General features: G+C 45.6%; 1 protein-coding gene across 1 annotated transcript in view; it reads right to left on the bottom strand.

Moving 5' to 3' along the window:
- Positions 1-1,998: 1,998 nt before the first annotated feature.
- adcy5 (adenylate cyclase 5) overlaps positions 1,999-20,478 on the bottom strand; it is a 374,049-nt gene continuing 355,569 nt past the window's right edge. Inside the window, exons 18-21 of the mRNA XM_052013051.1 lie at positions 19,913-20,176; positions 14,469-14,673; positions 9,477-9,601; positions 1,999-6,359 (exon numbers count right to left, since the gene is read on the bottom strand). Coding sequence (XP_051869011.1) covers positions 6,231-6,359; positions 9,477-9,601; positions 14,469-14,673; positions 19,913-20,176 — 723 coding nt within the window. The 3' untranslated portion in view covers positions 1,999-6,230. The remainder of the gene's footprint in view (positions 6,360-9,476; positions 9,602-14,468; positions 14,674-19,912; positions 20,177-20,478) is intronic.

Here is a 20,478-nt window from a genome sequence, read left to right as displayed (position 1 = left end):
AGAGGTACACAGTGGGCTGAAGGATCTGTTTCTGTGCTGTAATTAGAACATAGAACAGTACAGCAAAGGAGCAGGCCCTTTGGCCCACAAATCTGTGCTGAACATGATGCTGAATTAAACTAAATCTCCATCGTATCTGCTTCCACCACCACCCCTGACAGCCTGTTCCAGCTACCTACCACTCTGTGTAAAAAAAAACTTGACCCACACATCTCCTTTAAACTTTCCACCTCTCACCATAAATGCCTAGAGTCATACAGCACAGAAACAGGCCCTTTGGCCCAACTTGTCCATGCCCACCAAAGTGCCTACCTGAGCTAGTGCCATTTGCCGGTATGTGGGCTAAGGATTAGCAAATAGCTTTCAATCCAGATAAATGTCAGGTATAGCATTTTGAGAGATCAAACCAGGGTAGGCCATACACTGAATAGGAGGGCCCTGGGGAGTGTTATGGAACAGAGGGAGTACAATTGCATAGTTCACTGAAAGTGGTGTTTCAGGTAGATAGGGTGGTGAAGAAGGTGTTTGCAATGCTGCCCTTCATCAGTCAGGGCAGTGAGTATAGGAGTTGGGAGTTTATGTTATAAGACATTGGTGAGGCCTCACTTGGAGTGTTGTGTACAGATTTGGTCACCCTGCTATAGGAAAGGTATTATTAAACTAGAAGGAGTACAGAAAAGATTTACCAGGATGTTTCCTGGAAGGTTGTATAGACTAGGATATTATTCCCTAGAACATAGGAGATTGAGGGGTGACCTGATCGAGGTATATGGGATCATGAGAGGCATAGACATGGTGAAAGCTCATAGTCTTTTTCCCAGGGAGGACTGCTAAAAGATCGGAGGCGAGAGATTTAGAAGGGACGTAAGGGACAGCTTCTTCACACACACGGTGGTGTGTATTTGGAATGAGCTGCTGGAAATAGTGATTAAGGCAGGCACATTAGCAATGTTTAAAAGCCATCTAGATAAGTACATGGACAGGAGAGTTTAAAGGGCTATGAGTCAAATGTGGGCAGATGGGACTAGCTCTTTGGGCAACACATTTGGCATGGACAAGTTGGGCTGAAGGGCCTGTAAGACTCCATGACTAAACACTGTAATTGTACCTGCCTCTACCACTTCCTCTGGCAGCTCATTCCATATACCCACCACCCTCTGTGTGAAACAGTTGCATCTCAGGTCCCCTTTAACTCTTTCCCATCTCACCTATGCCCTCCAGTTTTAGACTTCCTTCTTTTGGGAAACTGTGAGGGCATCTCAGGTAAGTAGGGTGGTGAAGAAGACATTCTAGCCCAACTATGCTGCTCATGATTTTGTAAACTTCTGTAAGGTCACTGCTCAGCCTCTTATTGCTCCTGGGTAAAACTGCAACATCCCACAGGGAGAAAATGTAACTCCACACGGACAGCACCTGAGGTCAGGATTGAACCAACAGTTCTGCTAATTGTGCCACTGTCCTGTCCCTACGTAACTTGGTATCATTTGCTACCTTTCCTCTTAAGTATCTTGGGATATTTTACCAAATTAAAGATGCTATAAAGTGAAGGTTATTGTTATTTCTGTCCTTTATGTTAGTTTTACCCTACTGATGATGTGTTGCTGCAATAGTAGCAACTTTTCCTTTCTTGCACTATTTATTTATTTTTGTAAATTATAGTAATTTTTATGTCTTGCACTGTACTGCTGCTGCAAAACAACAACTTTCACGACATATGTCAGTGATAATAAACCTGATTCTGATAGTAATCCTGCTGAGTACGAGAGAAACCGCAGGTTCGGACATTTGGTGTATGTGCTTGGCTGAGGAGCCAGTGCTGCTAAGCTACCATCCAGGAAATTATGACTGAACGCCTCTAAGTCCGAATCCCTCCTATATGTATCGAACATTTTGCATCTAAACGGTACTAATAAAAATCCCAACAAATGATACATAAGACATTTTGCAGTGAAGCAATATTTTGTTTAATACAGTTTATAATAAATTATTGAACACATTTCAATTTCCATGGGAAATTACCATAATGTCTGCAAGATGTGGATTAAAAAAGTGCATTTCCCTCTTATAATTCACTGAAGTTTATCTTACCAATTACATTCCAGCTGTCACAGACCCATAACTGACCCTCTCTGTTGGCCAAATGTAGCTGATCCCTGCTCGCAGACTGCTCATACAGTGCTCGTAATGCTGCAGTTCATCGGCCCATGGAACCAGATATTGTTTCAAGAACGTAGGGAAGAATATGGGAGGAAGGAGAAAGGGAGGGGTTCTGCGAAGCAAGGGGGAGAGGGCTTGGGGTGGTAGTGCGAGTGGCACAGGAGAGGGTGGGGACGATCGTTGGGTTCTGCATGCAACAAAGCCTTATTGCAAATCAAGATGAGTGCGTAGCTGGAAGAGACAGAGTGTATTACACAGAGAGGGTGCTGTAGTTGGTGCTTGTAATGGCATTAATACATCAGAATAATATACACTGGTGTACGCAGCATTCGCTGTTACCTTTACAAAATATAGAATTCTAGTTCTCTGCTAAACTCGCAGTAATATTACAAATTCTTTTAAAAAAAGGTGGTAGATTTGAAAGTGTTTCATTCTCCCCCACCAACACCCCATTGCCCACACCCCTATCCTTGTCTACTACAGAGGGATGGTTTCCCTTTACACAGAGATCAACCTGATGAATAGAACAGTCTCTTTACCTCCAGAGTCTGGGCTACTGAGAGAGCAGCAATGGTTGGTTGAACAAGTGGAGTTAACTGCCGGCAAACAGACCAGCTTCACCCATGTAGGATGAAACCTGGGCTTATTTTAATTGGGCAGGTGTGTAGTAATGTCACAGTGGTATAGGCTGGGCCATCCGAGTGTTTGTATGTGTGGGTGTATGTGTGCATGTTTGTGTCTATGTATATCTGTGTGAGTTTGGGTACATGTATGTGCTCCTTCTGTCCATCACAGAAACTAGTCTTTGGCCCAAGTAGTAACATCAACAACTGGCTGGCAGCTCTGGACACCAAGGGTATGGCACCAGCTATAGGGCTTAAAGACTTGGGCCCCAGAATTAGTCACACCTCCAGCCAATCTGTTCCGCCACAAACATGGGTGACTACCCAACAAAGTGAAAAATTGTCCTGTAAGGCCAGTCTACATAAAAGCAGGACAAATACAACCTGGAAAATCCCTGTGCCATTAATTTACTCTCAGTCATTGGCAGAATGACGTGGGGTGTCATCAGCAGACTATTAAGCAGTAGTTGCTAATGACATGCTCACCAATGCCCAGTTTGGGTTCCACCAGGAATACAGGAAGTCCCCAACTTACAAACGTCCGTACTTACGAACCAACCTTCGTGGTTGGTTGGTAAGCGGGCCCGGCCCCCGATCCTACCACGGCAGCGGTACACCGTCTTAGGCCCAGCCCCGGGCCAAGTGCGCATGTGCGGCCGCGATCCCCGGGCCAAGTGCGCATGCGTGGACACTGTTCCGAGTTACACACAAAATCGGGTTACAAACAGTCTCAAAAATGGAACTCGTTCGTAACCCAGGGACTTCCTGTACTTGGCTCCAGACCTGGTATCACTGCTTTGGTCTGCACATGGACAAAAGGGCTTAATTCCAGAGGCAGCTTTTGAATGTGTGTGGCATCAAGGCACCCTGGTAAAGCTAAAGTGAATGAGCATTAAGGGGAAAACACGCCAGTGGCTGGAGTCACACATCACACAAAGGAAGATGTTAGATGTTAATGGTTCTTTGAAATCAACCATCCCAGCCCCAGGACCTGACTGCAGGTGTTCCTTGGGGAAGTGCCCTTGGCCCAACCAACTTCAGCAGACACATCAATGACCTTCCCACCATTACATGATCAAACAAGGATCACTGATGATGCACAATGTACAGTTTCATTCACAACTCAGCATGCAGTGGGACAGTTCGTATCCATATGTACTGAGGCCTGGACAGTGTTCAGGCATGGCTGATAACTGGCAAATGACATTTGTACCACGATTCCCATCTCCAGTACATGGGAATCTAACCACCTCCCCTTGACAGTTAATGGGATCGTCATTGTCACCATCACCTGGGGATTATCACTGAACAGAACTTAACCAGACCAGCCACATAAATAACAACTGCCCAGAGGCTCAGTGTCCAGAGGCAAATGACTCACCTCCTGACACCCCAAAGCCCTTCCACCATCAACAAGGCACAAGTCAGGAGTGTGACTGAAAACTCCCCATCTGCCTGGATAAGTGCAATGCCAACAGCACTTAAGAAACACAACACCATCCAGTTCAAAGTAGCCCCTTTAATTGCCACCGGATCCACCACACGTTTGCATTACGTACCATCTATAAAAGCACTACAGTTACTTGCTCAGGTTACACCAACAGCACCTCCCAAAAGCCACAGTCCCTACAACCAAGTAGAACAAGGAGACTGAAAAAGTAACCAGCTATGTTCCCCTCCATGTAGCAGTTCACCCCGAATTTAAATAATATCATTTACTCTTTTATCATCACTGGATCCTGACAGCAGCAACATGGGAGCACCTTAGGTAGAGACAACAGTTCAAGAAGGCAGCTCACCCATCACCTGCTGGGGTGTAATAGGGGGACAGGGCATTAACAATAAAAGCTGGCTAAGCCAATGACGCCTAGCCTATGTCTTGTGTGGGAATTATTTGTATTTGTGTATATGTCTCTCTGCATCTGTGTATGTGTGTGTATGTGTATGTTTAGGTGTCAGTGCATCCGTGAGTAGGTTTAAGTATTATAAGTATACAATCTGCTGGAGGAACTCAGCGGGTCAAACAGCATCATTCTCTCTTCTCTCCTCTTCCATCGGGCAGAAGATACAGGTGCCTGAGGGCAAGCACCACCAGACTTAAGGACAGCTTCTACCCCACTGTGATAAGACTATTGAACGGTTCCTTTATACAATGAGTGGACTCTGACCTCACGATCTACCTTGTTGTGACCTTGCACCTTATTGCACTGCACTTTCTCTGTAGCTGTGACACTTTACTCTGTACTGTTACTGTGTTTTTACCTGTACTACATCAATGCACTTTGTACTAACTCAATGTAACTGCACTGTGTAATGAATTGACCTGTACGATCAGTTTGTAAGACAAGCTTTTCACTGTACCTCGGTACAAGTGACAATAATAAACCAATACCAATAACAATACCAAAGGAATTGTCGATGTTTTGGGTTGAAACCCTGAATGAGAGTGGAGGGGTGAGATGGCCAGTATAAAGGGGAGGAAGGAGCGGTGAGACAGGAGTCTGAGGAGGGGAGTAAGATGACAGGGAGGTTGTGCCTGGTAGAGGAGGGGAGGGGGGTGGGGGGTGGAGTTGGGAAACAGTGGCAGGTGCAGGCAAACAGAGAGAGAAAAAAGTATATAGGGAGGCAGATGGAGCAGGGAAGGGGGAGGAGAGGGTGAAGGTTGGAGACGGCTCCTGGAGGGAGATAAGCTGGAACACAAAGGCATACCAGTGCTGGACTCTGATAGGTGAAGGAGGTGATAGTGGCCATCTTGCCTCTCCGCTCTCAGTCCTGATGCAGGGTTTCGACCCAAAATGTCGATAATTGCTCTCCCCCCACAGATGGTGCTCGACCTGCTGAGTTCCTCCAGCGGACTCTGTGTTGCTCCAGATTCCATCATCTGCAGTCTGTTGTGTCTCCTAAAAGTATACATATGTGTCGATGCACATGTGTGTGTGTGTGTGTGTGTGTGTGTGTGTGTAGCTGCGTGTGTATACGTGTCTTGTTCCCGCCACATTAAGTTACTGGAAGGGTTAGTATTCAGTGTACTTTCTCAGCTTGTGTGACAGGTGGGGCATCTTCTCCAACAGGATTCCACCCTGCCCAGAGGCATCACAGTTTTGGTGCCTACGACACGTGGAATCAAGCAGGGTGGTGAGAGTTATGATACAGATCAGCCGTGAACTCGCGTTGGGACAGGTTTGAGGGACGGAATGGTCTCCTCCTGCTCGATGGCTGCCTTTGCTAATTTCGTGTGTCTGTGTCGGTTGGCGGAGGGGTGGGGGGGTGGTGGTGTGAGAGGGGAGTGTTTGAGAAGCTCTCCGTCTGGTGTCCTGTTGGGGTCGATAACATCACTCAGCAGTTGTGTTAACGCTGCAGGTCCTCAGTCCATCCCTCATTATCACGAAAATGGCAACGGCTTTCTGAGCATTTGATGGCCAGAGTTCTTCATGACCATGCTTGTTGTCGCTAACTGTTGTCCGGCCCCTCGTTCAGGAAATATGTGGACATCTCGCCCTTGCCTTTGACCTTGACCAGTCCCCGGTACTCCAAGCGATAGCTTTCAGCTGACAGGACCTGGTACATATCTGTAGTCACCTGCGAAGACAGCAAACTGCTGGTTTCAGGAGAAGTTACAGGAGGCACAGTGACACAGCTAGTCATGCCGTAGAATTATAGAAACCTACAGCCACAGAAATGGGACCTAATAAATGTTAACTTAAGTTTATGTAATTTATGTTTGTAATGTACGTACATAGTATATTGTATATCAATACTATATATTATTAATTGAATCCATTAGGCAGGCACGGTAGTGTAGCGGTTAGCGTAATGCTTTACAGCGCCAGCGACCCGGGTTCAATTCCGGCCGCTGTCTGTAAGGAGTTTGTACGTTCTCCCCGTGTCTGCGTGGGTTTCCTCTGAGGGCTCTGGTTTCCTCCCACATTCCAAAGACGTATGGGTTAGGAAGTTGTGGGCATGCTATGTTGGCGCCGGAAGCATGGCGACACTTGGGGGCTGCCCCCAGAACACTCTACACAAAAGATGCATTTCACTGTGTGTTTCGATGTACATGTGACTAATAAAGATATCTTGTACCATATGTATATTATATAATCAAATAATTTATATATAAATATATAAACATTATATATAAAATCCAAAAAAAATAAAAACAGCTCATTTTCATGGCATTTGTACGCTGAGTATGTATGACCATGACAATAACCTTGAAGAATGAAAAACACGATGATGCTGGAGGAACTCAGCAGGCCAGGCAGTATCCGTGGAGAAAAGCAGGCGGTCAACGTTTCGGGTCAGGACTCTTCCTCAGGACTGAAGATAGGAAAAGGGGAAGCCCAATATATAGGAAGGAAAAGCAGAGCAGTGATAGGTGGACAAAAGAGGGGAGGCGGGGTGGGCACAGGGTGGTGATAGGTAGATGCAGGTAAGAGATAGTGATAGGTATCTAAGATATTTTTATTAGTCACATGTACATCGAAACACACAGTGAAATACATCTTTTTTTTGCATAGAGTGTTATGGGGGCAGCCCACAAGTGTTGCCACGCTTCCGACGCCAAAATAGCAGCATGCCCACATCTTCCTAACCTGTATGTCTTTGGAATGTGGGAGGAAACCGGAGCACCCAGACGAAACCCACGCAGACATGGGGAGAACATACAAACTTCTTACAGACAGCAGCCGGAATTGAATCCGGGTCGCTGGCGCTGTAATAGCATTATGCTAACCGCTACACTACTGTGCCTGCTCTAGTGATAGGAGATACAAGTAAGAGATAGTGATAGGAGATGCAGGTAAGAGATAGTGATAGGATATAGAGTGATATATATTGGGCTTCCCCTTTTCCTATCTTCAGTCCTGAAGAAAGGTCCTGACCCAAAACATTGACCGCCTGCTTTTCTCCACGGATGCTGCCTGGCCTGCTGAGTTCCTCCAGCATCATCGTGTTTTTCATCTAGATTCCAGTATCTGCAGTCCTTTGTTTCTCTACAATAACTTTGAAGTTGAACCTATTGAACCACCTTGTCCATGCCAACCATGATGTCCACCTATGCTAATCCCATTTGGCTGCATTAAGCCCACATCCCTCTATGTCTTTCCTATCGAAGTACCAAACACCTTTTAAACATTGTAGCTATACCCGCCTCAACCACCTCCTCGGGCAGCTCATTCCAGATATTCACCACCCTCTATGTGGAAAAACTTACCCCTTAGATCTTCTTTAAATTTCTCCCCTCTCACCTTAAACTTGTGCCTTCTAGTTTTGAACTCCCCTGCCCTGGGGAAAAGAGTCTGACCACCTATCCTAGCTATGCTCCTCATAATTTTATAAACTTCATGAGGGTGTTCAGTTCTGGTCGCCTCATGAGGATGTGGAAGCTTAAGAGAGGGTGCAGAGGAGATTTACCAGGATGTTGCCTGGATTGGAGAGCGTGTCTTATGAGGATAGGTTGAGCGAGCTGGGGCTTTTCTCTTTGGAGAGAAGGAGGATGAGAGGTGATTTGATAGAGGTGTACAAGATGATAAGAGGCATAGATCGAGTGGACAGTCAGAGACTTTTTCCCAGGGTGACAATGGCTAACACGAGGGGACATAATTTTAAGGTGATTGGAGGGAGGTATAAGGGGGATGTCAGAGGTAAGTTTTTTAACACAGAGGGTGATCGGTGCGTGAAATGCACTGCCGGCAGAGGTTGTGGGGGCAGATACATTAGAGACATTTAAGAGACTCTTAGATAGACACATGAATGGTAGAGAAATGGGGGGGGGGTGTTATGTGGGAGGGAAGGGTTAGACAGATCTTAGAGCAGGATAAAATGTCGGCACAACATTATGGGCTGAAGGGCCTGCACTGTGCTGTAGTGTTCTATGTTTAAGGTCACCCCTCAGCCTGCTATGTTCCCATGAGAATAAACCCAGCTTGGTAAATTGACTGGTTGCTGTAGAATCGATTGTAGATTGCTGGCCATGAATTTTCCCTCCAACTCTGGAAGCTGCAGAGGCGGGTACAATTACAATGTTCAAAAGACATTTGGACAGGTACATGGATAGGAAAGGTTTAAAGGAAAATGGGCCAAATGCAGGCAAATGGGATTAGCTCAGATAGAAATCTTGGTCAGCATGGACAAGTTGGGTTGAAGGGCCTGCTTCATTGTTATATAACCTCCAACTCATGGCTGACTCCATTTGGCAATAAATACCCAGAACTTTGCATTGGTGGTATTGGCAAACTAGTACTTTTTAAAAATCTTCTAATGGACTCTCTCTACATTTCTCACTGCTCCAGTAAAGCAGCCAACATGATTAAAGACCTCACCCACCCTGGACACTTTCTTCTTCCCCCTCCCATCGGGGAGAGGATACAAAAGCACGTACCACCGGACTCAAGGACAGCTTCTATCCCGCTGTTATAAGGCTACTGAGTGGACCCCTTGTACGATAAGATGGACCCTTGACCTCACAATCTCATTCGTTATGGCCTTGCACCTTATTGACTGCCTGCAGTGCAATTTCTCTGTAACTGTAACACTTCATTCTGCATTCTGTTATTGCATTTCCCTTGTACTGGCTCAATGCACTGATGTGATGAAATGATCTGTATGGATGGCAAGCAAAACAAAGTTTTTCACTGTACCTCGGTACATGTGACAATAATAAACCAATTTACCAATTTAACACAAGAGCAGAACTACCTGAATTCTGTCTGGGACTCCCGTGCTGTCCATCCGACTTGCTACATTGACGGTATTTCCCCAGATGTCGTACTGAGGCTTGCGAGCTCCAATCACTCCAGCTACCACCGGCCCAATGTTGAGTCCTAGTCAAAAAAGCAGAAACCCTCAAATCACTTCTGCTCTCTCAGATGTCCAACTGAGCCACTGCCTTTTACCTTAGGATCTTCTTATTGTTTCACTTATTCATGGGATGTGTCTCTCACCTAGGATATTGGAAAATAGTTGGCGATTCATATTAACAACAGATTCGATAGAGGCGTTCAAGGGATACATAAATAGGCAGGGAATGGAGGGATATGGATCATGTGCAGGCAGAAGAGATGTTTAATTTGGCATCATGCTCAGCACAGGCATCGTGGGCCGAAGGGCCTGTTCCTGTGCTGTACTGTTCTATGTTAACTTAGTTAAAGAAATGTTGTGAGAGGCAGTATCCTTGCTGTGGGTTGCTGCCATACAAGTTAACCAGTTCTGCGCTGTTCTACACTGAAACATTTGTAGAGACATACACATAGCAGCTACTATTCTTGCACCCAATATTACATAAACCATTTATATTAGAGGGGACCCCTGCATTACAGGGAGGGGTTGTGTTCCTAGAAGACAGTCCGTTTCATGATTTTCCGTAATGCGAAGCTGCACATTTCTGCAGATGCGTCAAGAAACATCGATTAATATGATTCCCTCCTGATCTTTCCCTTCAATATCCCTAACCCTGCAATTTTTCCCTTCAAGCCCTGCCTTCATTGTTACTTCAGAACATAAGAAATTGAAGCAGAGGTAGGCCATTCAGCCCTACATGCTTGTTCTGCCATCCCATGCAAGACCATGGCTGACTTTTTACCTTAAAGCCCTTTCTCTGGCTAACTCCACGTCCTCGATTCCCTTAATATCAAAAAAAATTAATGGTATTGTTAAGGATGCCTGCCACCCTGGCCATTTCCTTTTCTCTCTTCTACCTTCTGGGAGAAGATACAGGAGCTTGAAAGCCTAGATATCCAGCGTCAAGAACAGCTTCTTCCCCACTGCTGTCAGACTTCTGAACTAATCACCTCTTTCACACCCCCTTCCCAGTGGTGCTGCCATGTTCTCCAACCCTTAATTCTATTTCTTCCCTTTTTAGTATTTCTTTCTGTACTGCCTCAGTGTGCACCAGTTTACTTTCACCATTCTGTTGTTTTCCACTGTATTTATTGTTTTTGTCATTACCATGTACACTGTGAGCCTCGCGCAAGCAAGAAATTTCGTTGCACCCTGGTGTATATGACAATGAACTAATCTGACTCTGATTTAGAACCTGCATCTGAGCTTCCTCAGCCCTTAGGCTAGAGAATTCCAAAAGATTCACCACCTTCTGGGTGAACATAGAACATTACAGCACAGTATAAGCCCTTCGGCCCATGATGTTGTGCCGACATTTTATCCTGCTCTTAAGATCTATCTAACCCTTCCCTCCCACATAGCCCTCCATTTCTCAATCATCCATGTGTCCGTCTAAGGGTCCCTTAAATGTCTCTAATGTATCTGCCTCCACCACCTCTGCAGGCAGTGCATTCCACGCAGCTACCACTCTCTGTATAAAAAACTTGTCCCGACATCCCCCTTATATCTTCCTCCAATCACCTTCAATGTATGCCCCCTCGTGTTAACCATTGTCGCCCTGGGAAAAAGTCTCTTACTGTCCACTCGATCTATGCCTCTTATCATCTTGTACACCTCCATCAAGTCACCTCTCATCCTCCTTCTCTCCAAAGAGAAAAGCCCCAGCTCGCTCAGCCTATCCTCATAAGGCATGCACTCCAATCGAGGCAGTATACTGGTAAGTCTCCTCTGCACCCTCTCTAAAGCTTCCACATCCTTCCTATAGTGAGGCGACCAGAACTGAACACAATACTCCAAGTGTGGTCTAACCAGAGTTCGAAAGAGCTGCAACATTACCTCACGGCTGTTGAACTCAGTACCCCGACTAATGAAGGCCAATACACCATACGCCTTCTTAACAACCCTATCGATCTGCACGGCAACTTTGAGTGATCTATGGATGTGGACCCCAAGATCCCTTTGTTCCACACTGCTAAGAGTCCTGCCATTAACCTTGTATTCTGCCTTCAAATTCAACCTCCCGAAGTGTATCACTTCACACTTTTCCGGGTTGAACTCCATCTGCCACTTCTCAGCCCAGCTCTGCAGTCTATCAATATCCTGTTGTAATTGACAGCAACCTTCTACACTATCCACAACACCACCAACCTTCATGTCATCAGAAAACTTACTAACCCACCCTTCCACATCCTCATCCAAGTCATTTATAAAAATCACAAAGAGCAGGGGTCCCAGAACAGATCACTGCGGAACATCACTGGTCACTGACCTCCAGGCAGAATACACTCCATCTACCACCACCCTCTGTCTTCTATGAGTGAGCCAATTCTGAATCCACACAGCCAAGTTTCCCTGGATCCCATCCCTCCTGACTTTCTGAATGAGCCTTCCATGAGGATCCTTATCAAACGCCTTACTAAAATCCAAGTACACCACATCCACTGCTCTACCTGCATCAATGTGCTTTGTCACATCGTCAAAGAATTCAATCAGGCTCGTGAGGCAGGACCTGCCCCTCACAAAGCCATGCTGACTGTCCCTAATCAGCCTATGCTTCTCCAAATGCCCATAAATCCTGTCTCTAAGAACCTTCTCCAGTAATTTGCCCACCATTGAAGTAACTCACTGGTCTGTAATTCCCAGGGTTATCCCTACTCCCTTTCTTAAACAAAGGAACAACATTTGCCACCCTCCGATCATCTGGCGCTACTCCTGTGGCCAGTGAGGGCACAAAGATCATCGCCAAAGGCACAGCAATCTCTTCCCTCGCTTCCCGTAATAACAGTGGATATATCCTGTCCGGTCCCGGTTACTTATCTATCCGAACGTTTTTCAAAAGTTCCAGCACATCCTCTTTCCTCACATCGACATGCCCTAGCGTATCAGCCTGTCGTACGCCATCCTCACAAACATCGTCTCTCTCTCTGGTGAATACTGAAGCAAAGGATTCATTAAGGACCTCCCCTACCTCTTCCGACTCCAGGCACATGTTTTCTCTTTTATCCCTGATGGGTCCTACCCTCACTCTAGTCATCCTCCTATTCTTCACATACATGTAGAACATCTTGGGGTTTTCCTTGATCCTACTCACCAAGGACTTCTCATGCCCACTTTTAGCTCTCCTAAGTCCATTCTTAAGCTCCCTCCTAGCTACCTTGTAATTCTCCAGAGCCCTGTCTGATCCATGCTTTCTAAACCTCAGGTAAGCTTCTTTCTTTCTCTTGACAAGATATTCTACATCTCCTGTCAACCAAGGTTCCTTCACTCTACCATCCTTACCCTGCCTCAATGGGACAAACCTACCCAGAACCCCATGCAGGTATTCCCTAAACAACCTCCACATTTCCCCTGTGCACTTCCCCAAGAACATCTGTTCCCAATATATGCTCCCAAGTTCTTGCCTAATAGCATCATAATTCCTCCTCCCCCAGTTAAATACTTTCCCATATCATCTGCTCCTATCCCTCTCCAAGGTGTTGGTAAAGGTCAAGGAGTTATGGTCACTGTCTCTAAAATGCTCTCCCACTGAGAGATCTGAAACCTGGTCAGGCTCATTGCCTAGTACCAGGTCCAGTATGGCCTCTCCCGTCCACATACTGTGTCAGGAATCCTTCCTGTACACACCTAACAAACTCTGCCCCATCTATCCCCTTTACACTAAGGAGGTGCCAATCAATATTAGGGAAGTTGAAATCACCCATGATGACAAACCTGTTATTTTTGCCCCTCTCCAAAATCTGCCTCCCAATCTGCTCCTCAGTGTTTCTGCTGCTATTGGGGTGGGGGGGGGGGGGGGGAGGTCTGCAGAATACTCCCAATAGAGTGATCGCTCCCTTCCTGTTTCTGACTTCCACCCACACTGACTCAGTAGCCGATCCCTCTAGGACAACATCCCTTTCTACAACTGTGACACTGTCCCTGATCAGCAAAGCCACTCCCCCACCTCTTCTACCTCCGTCCCTGTCCGTTTTGAAACACCTGAACCCCGAAATATCCAGCAGCCGTTCCTGCCCTTGCGACAGCCAAGTCTCTGTAATGGCCACCACATCATAGTTCCACGTACTTACCCATGCTCTAAGTTCATCACCCTTGTTCCTGATACTTCTCGCATTAAAGTAGACACACTTCAGCCCATCCAAATGACTTTTTCCCTTTCAACTGCCTATCCTTCCTCACAGTCTTTCTACACTCTGCATCTACTTGTGCACTAAATGCACCAACCTCTGACCTATCAATCTGGTTCCCATCCCCCTGCCAAACTAGAAGAAATTTCTTCTCTTCTATGTCCTGAACAGCTGACCCTTACTTTGGGTTCTACCCAGGGGAAACATCAACTTTCCATCAGCCCTCTCAAACCCCTGAACAATTTTATACAACTCATCACATGAAATAAACCTTCATTCGTTCTGTTATTGGATATTAAGATAATATCAATTATCTTGTCTGTGTCGGAAATACCTAAGGAAGTAGGAACAGGAGAAGGCCACTTGGCCCTTCAAGCCTGTCCTGCCATTCAATATGATCGTGGCTGATCTACCCAGGCCTCAACTCCTCTTCTGTGTCATTTCCACATCGCTCTGAACCTCCTGATCTTTTAAAAATCTACCTCCTCTTTAAATGCCTACTTAACCTCTGGTTGCTGACACTCTAGCCTGCAGAACCAGTTCTTTCCAGACTACAGTGTCAAAACCCTGCATAATTTTGAACTCCTCTAACAATGACTCTATAAAGAGAAACCCCAGATTCCTCACATAACTCCTCATCCCTGGGTCCATTCTGGTAAATCTCCTCTGTACTCTCACCAAAACCTTAATATCTTTCCCCAATCCAACCCCTCCTCCCCCAAGTTACCTATTTTCATCTGGAAGTTATTGAACGAATGCTCGTTGATATACTTCATCTGGTCCATCAGTTTCATGGCATAATCAGCCAGAGCCTTGATGTGTGTCTTGCCCACTTTGTCATAGGTGGAATCATTCAGACCAGATGCTGCCATATATGTGCTGCCTATGGTCTTAATCTTCTCCAGTTGGCGGAACTGGTCTTCGCTGATGATCTGTAATGATCCAAGCAATAGCTTGCTGTAAATATGAGACACTGGATGGAACAAGGTCATTTATACAAGAATTTATACAAGAATGATCCCAGGAATGAAAGGCTTAACATATGAGGGAAGTTTGATGTCTCTGGGCCTGTACTCGATGGAGTTCAGAAGGATGGGGGTGGGGGGGGGCATCTCATTGAAACCTACCAGATACTGAAAGGCCTGGATAGAGTGGACGTGGAGAGGATGTTTCCATCATTAGGAGAGCCTAGGGTCTGAGAGCACACCCTCAGAATAAAGAGACGTCCCTTTAAAATTGAGGTGAGGAGGAATTTCTTCAGCCAGAGGGTGGTGAATCTGTAGAATTTGTTGCCACAGAGGGCTGTAGAGGCCAAGTCATTGGATGTATTTAAGGCAGAGACTGATAGGTTCTTGATTGGTAAGGGGGTTAAGGGTTACAGGGAGAAGGCAGGAGAATGGGGTTGAAAAAACATCAGCATTGATTGAATGGCGGAGCAGATTCGATGGGCCAAATGGCCTGATTCTGCTCCTGTATCTTATGGTCTTATAGTCTAAAAGCAGAACTAAGAAAGAGGATTTGCATCTTATATCAGGTATCCAGAGCTCTCTCTATTCTTCCACACAGCTCATGACTTTTATATTTAAAAACTTTTTTTTGGGGGGTCTGGGCGCTGCTGACTAGAATTTACGGCCTGCCTCTCACTGTCATTGAGAAAGTGATTGTGAGCCACCATTGTCAACTGAATGGGTAGCTAGGTCATTTCAGAGGGGATTTAAGTCATTCACATCAGTGGGTCTGGAGTCAGATGTAAGTCAGAGTGGATAAAGGTGGCAGATCTCCTCCCCTGAAGGATATTACTCAACCAAGTAGGTTTTCAGGAGAAACTAGTAGTTCTGTGGTCATCATTACCAGTGATAGTTGTGTTGTGATTCCTGGGACTTTGCTTCTACTGGCTAACCATTAGTACATTAAGGTCCCAAAAGCACAACACTGTAGATGTTGGGGATCTGAAATCAAATGCTAGAAGTACTCAGCAGGTCAGGCAGCATCTACAGAGGGAGACACAGAATTAATGTTTCAGGTTAATGATCATTCACCAGAATCCCATTTAAATGCCATGGCTCTGACCTGCTGAGTATTTCTAGCATTCAATTTCAGATCCCTAACATCTACAGTGTTGTGCTTTTGGGACCTTGATGTTCCAAGGGTTAGGTAGTAGAAGCAAAATCCCAGGAATCTACAGCATCTACAGAGGGAGACACAGAATTAACGTTTCAGGTTAATGATCTTTCACCAGAATCCCATTCAAATGCCATGGCTTTGGAGAAGGGTCTTCAACCGGAAAAGGTACCTGATCCTTCTTCACAGATGCTGTCTGACCTGCTGAGTGCCTTCACCATTTTCTGTACGTTTTAGAGTAAGAAAAAGTTTTCTCTGAACACTTTTATTAGTTTTCAGAATACAGCAGTTGAAGGAAGAGAAGTTATCTGACATTTGAGAGTGATCTAATTGCGTTGTGAAGAGTCAGAATGTTTCTCGTTTGGCATCTGTTAAAGGTGTGAGATGAGGGCATAGTATGATGTAAAGACTGGGAGTTTTTCCAAGCACATTCCTAAAACACACTCCATGCATTATCATTGGGACAGGCTTTTAGCTGACAGCAGTTTTAAAATACTCCCTCTTATTCATAGAATCACAGAGAGATACAGCACGAAACAGGCCCTTCAGCCCACGGAGTCCTTGCTGACCATCAAGCACCCCAATTTTACACTAATCCTCCCTAACCCATTTTATTCTCCCCACATTCCCATCAACTCCCCCCAGATTCTACCCCTCACCTACTCACTAGGGGCAATTTACACAGCCAATTAACCTACCAACCCGCACATTTTTGGTATGTGCGAGGAAACCAGAGCACCCAGAGGAAACCCATGTGGTCACAGGGAGAACGCACAAACTCCACACAGGCAGCGCCGGAGATCAGGATCGAACCTGGGTCTCTGGAACTGTGAGGCTGTGGCTCTACTTGCTGTGTTACTGTGCATTCCATCCTCTGAACCAAGCTCTGTGCTCCTCCAAGTCTTGCATGTCCTTGATTTCCATCACTGAATTGGTTCAGCTCAAACTGTTATTCTGTAAACCTCTCTCCACACACAGACATCCTGTCAATTCTCAGGGTTAATTATTCCATCGCTACCTGCAGTGCCTCAATGCTGAAGAGTTCCCTCCTCAAACTTGTTCACTTTACTTCCACTCTCTTCTAATTTAAGATGGTTCTGAAATGCCATGTGTTAAAAACTACCCTGAAACTTTTCACAGCAATGCTTGTTACACAAAACTTGACACAGAGCCAGATCGAGAGATATATTGATGATTTAGATTATGGAATAAATGGTTATATCAATGCTTTAGATTATGGAATAAATGGTTTTGTGGCTAAGATTGCAGGTGACACCAAGACAGGTGGAGGAGCAGGTAGTGTTAGAAAGATTGCAGAGATACTTGGACAGTTTAGGAGGGTGGGCAAGGAAATGGCAGATGAGATACAATGTTGAGAAGTGTGAGGTTGTAGACTTTGGAAGAAGAAATAAACGGGCAGATTATTATCTAGATGGAGAGAAAATTCAAAATTCGGAAGTGCAAAGGAACTTGGGGGTTCTCATGCAGGATACCCTAAAGGTTAACCACCAGGTTGGATCAGTGGTAAAGAAAGCAAATGCTATGTTGGCATTCATTTCAAGAGGAATAGCGTATAAAAGTAAGGATGTGTTGATGAGGCTCTATGGGGTACTGGTGAGACCTCATTTGGAATACTGTGTGCAGTTTTGGGCCCCTTATCTTAGAAAGGATGTACTGATGTTGGAGAGAGTTCAAAGAAGATTTACGAGGATGATTCCTGGAATGCAATGGCTTACATACAAGGAGCGTTTGTCGGCTCTTGGACTGTATTCATCGGAGTATAGAAGAATGAGAGGGGACCTCATAGAAACATTTAGAATATTGAAAGGACTGGACAGAGTAGATGTGGCTGTTTCCCTTGGTGGGTGAGTCCAGGACAAGAGGGCACAGTCTTGGAATTAGAGGGTACCCATTTAAAACAGAGATGAGGAGAAATTTCTTTAGCCAGAGGGTCGTGGATTTATGGAATTCGTTGCTACATACAGCTGTGGAGGCCCTATCATTGGGGGTATTTAAGGAGGAGATTGATAGGTATCTAATTAGTCAACGTATCAAGGGATATGGGGAAAAGGCTGGGAATTGGGGCTAGATGGGAGAATAGTTTAGCTCATGGTGAAGTGGCGGAGCAGACTCAATGGGCCAAATGGCCTACTTCTGCTCCTTTGTCTTGTGATATTGGACAGCTTAAACGATGGTCAAAGAGGCAAGTTTGCAAGAATGAGAACTGGGAAGTCAGAGGCTGAAGAATTCCAGCAGCAGCTGAAAGCAACCACAGCCAGAGGTGGAGTGAAGAATTTGGGAGGTTTGCTGAGGGGGGGGGGGGGGGGTGCGTGCAGAATTGGAGGAGTGCAGGGATTTCAGAGGGATGTAGACATGCAGGAGGTTACATTGTGGGTGAAGGGAGAGGCTGCAGTGGTGCAGCGGTAAATTCCTGGACTAACAACCCAGAGACCCGAGTTCGAATCCCACCATGATAGCTGTGGAATTTAAATTCAGTTAATAATCAATAGGAAGGACGATCACAAGACTGTTAGACCTTAGTGAAAGCCCATCTTACATGGTAGTGTAGCGGTTAACATAACGCTTTACAGCGCCAGCAACCCAGGTTCAAATCCAGCCACTGTCTGTAAGGAGTTTGTACATTCTCCCAGTGTCTGCGTGGGTTTCCTCCGGGTGCTCTGGTTTCCTCCCACATTCCAAAGACGTACGGGTTAGGAAGTTGTGGGCATGCTATGTTGGCGCTGGAAGCGTGGCGACACTTGCGGGCTTCCCCCAGCGCACTCTACACAAAAGGTGTATTTCACTGTGTGTTTTGATGTACATGTGACTAATAAAGAAATCTTACCTTATCTGGTTCACTAATGTTAGAACATAGAGCACAGGAACAGGCCCTTTGGCCCACGATGCCTAAGCGTGGCGACACTTGCGGGCTGCCCTCGGAACACTACGCAAAAGATGTATTTCACTGTGTGTTTCGATGTACATGTGACTAATAAAGATATCTTATCTTATATCCCTCCACTCCCTGCATATTCATGTATCTATCTAAAAGCCTCTTAAACGCCACTGTTGTATCTGCCTCCACCACTCCCGCTGGCAGTCCCTACCAGGCACCTACTAGTTCCTGTGTAAAAAACTGTCCCACGCATCTCCTCTCCCCCTCTCACCTTAAATGCTTGTCCTCTAGTATTTGACATTTCTACCTTGGGAAAAAGATTCTCACTGTCTACCCTATCTTTATAAACTTCTGTCAGGTCTTCCCTCAGCCTCTGACACTCCAGAGAAAACAACCCAAGTTTGTCCAACCTCTCCTTATAGCTCATACCCTCTAATCCAGGCAGCATCCTGGTAAACCTCTTCTGTACCCTCTCCAAAGCCTCCACATCCTTCCTGTAATGGGGTGACTAGAAATGCACACAATGTTCTTCAGGTGAAGAAATCTGTGTTTTATCAGTCTGGTGTAAATGTGTTCCCAGACCCACAGTCCAATAGCACAGCCTCAGAATAAAGGGACGTGCCTTTAAGACTCAGATGAGGAGGAATTTCTTCAGCCAGAGGGTGGTGAATCTGTGGAATTAGTTGCCACAGAGGGCTGTGGAGGCCAAGTCACTGGGTGTAGTTAAGACAGAGATTGATAGGTTCTTGGTTGGTAAAGGGGGTTAAAAGTTACAGGGAGAAGGTGGGAGAATGGGGTTAAAAAAATTAGCCATGATTGAATGGTGGAGCAGACTTGATGGGCTGAATGGCCTAATTCTGCTCGTATATCTTATGGTTATGGTCTTATTAAGGATGGGTAGTGAATTCTGGTCTTGCTGCTGCCAGTAATGAAATAAAGACTACTGTCAAGAATGAGAATTTTAAAACTGAGGCATAGATGGGCTGAGAGCAAGAACAGGATGGGAAGGTACAAATTAAGGGTTGACAGCAGAGTTTTGGATGAGCTTTAAAGACAAGTCTGGAGGATGTGAGAGGTGATCGCTCCAACGCACCCTGGGAACAAACACACCCTTGCTCCTGGTCACCCACGTCACCATCACCAGCCACACTTGCCTCATCAAAGTCAGCGATGATCTCATTCAGGAGCCGGAGACACTCCACACCTTCATTGTTGGCCTCCAGCTCGACGTAGAACTCGGAGAAGTTGCTGATGGAGGCGAACATCACCGCCACACACTCACAGCTCTGGTAGTACAGCTCGTCGTTGCGCCTCTCGCGAGCGAGGAAGTGGGCGGCTACGTCTTTGGGCAGGATGTTGTGAAGAAGGCGTCTATTGTATGCCTGCAGCTCCTCCATTTCTTCTTTCTCTTCTGTGGCCTGCAAAAGCCAAATAGCAAAGGTGTATTTAGCATATTTGCAATTTGCAAAGGTGGTTCTTAAAATGATGCTAGATATACATTTAAAATGATGACCCATTATACCTTCTGCACAAACAGAATTATTTTTTCTTAAATTTATTGAAGATACTAGAATATACTGGAATGTTACCGGGTCTTCAGGAGTTGAGTTACAGGGAAAGATTGAACAGGTTAGGACTTTATTCCTTGGAGTGTGGAAGAATGAGGGGAGATTTGATAGAGGTTTACAAAATTATGAGGGGTATAGACAGAGTAAATGCG

This window comes from Pristis pectinata, chromosome 1 (assembly GCF_009764475.1).
Source record: "Pristis pectinata isolate sPriPec2 chromosome 1, sPriPec2.1.pri, whole genome shotgun sequence".
In the NCBI taxonomy this organism is placed as follows: Eukaryota; Metazoa; Chordata; class Chondrichthyes; order Rhinopristiformes; family Pristidae; genus Pristis; species Pristis pectinata.
This window is presented reverse-complemented; position numbering and strand designations above follow the sequence as displayed.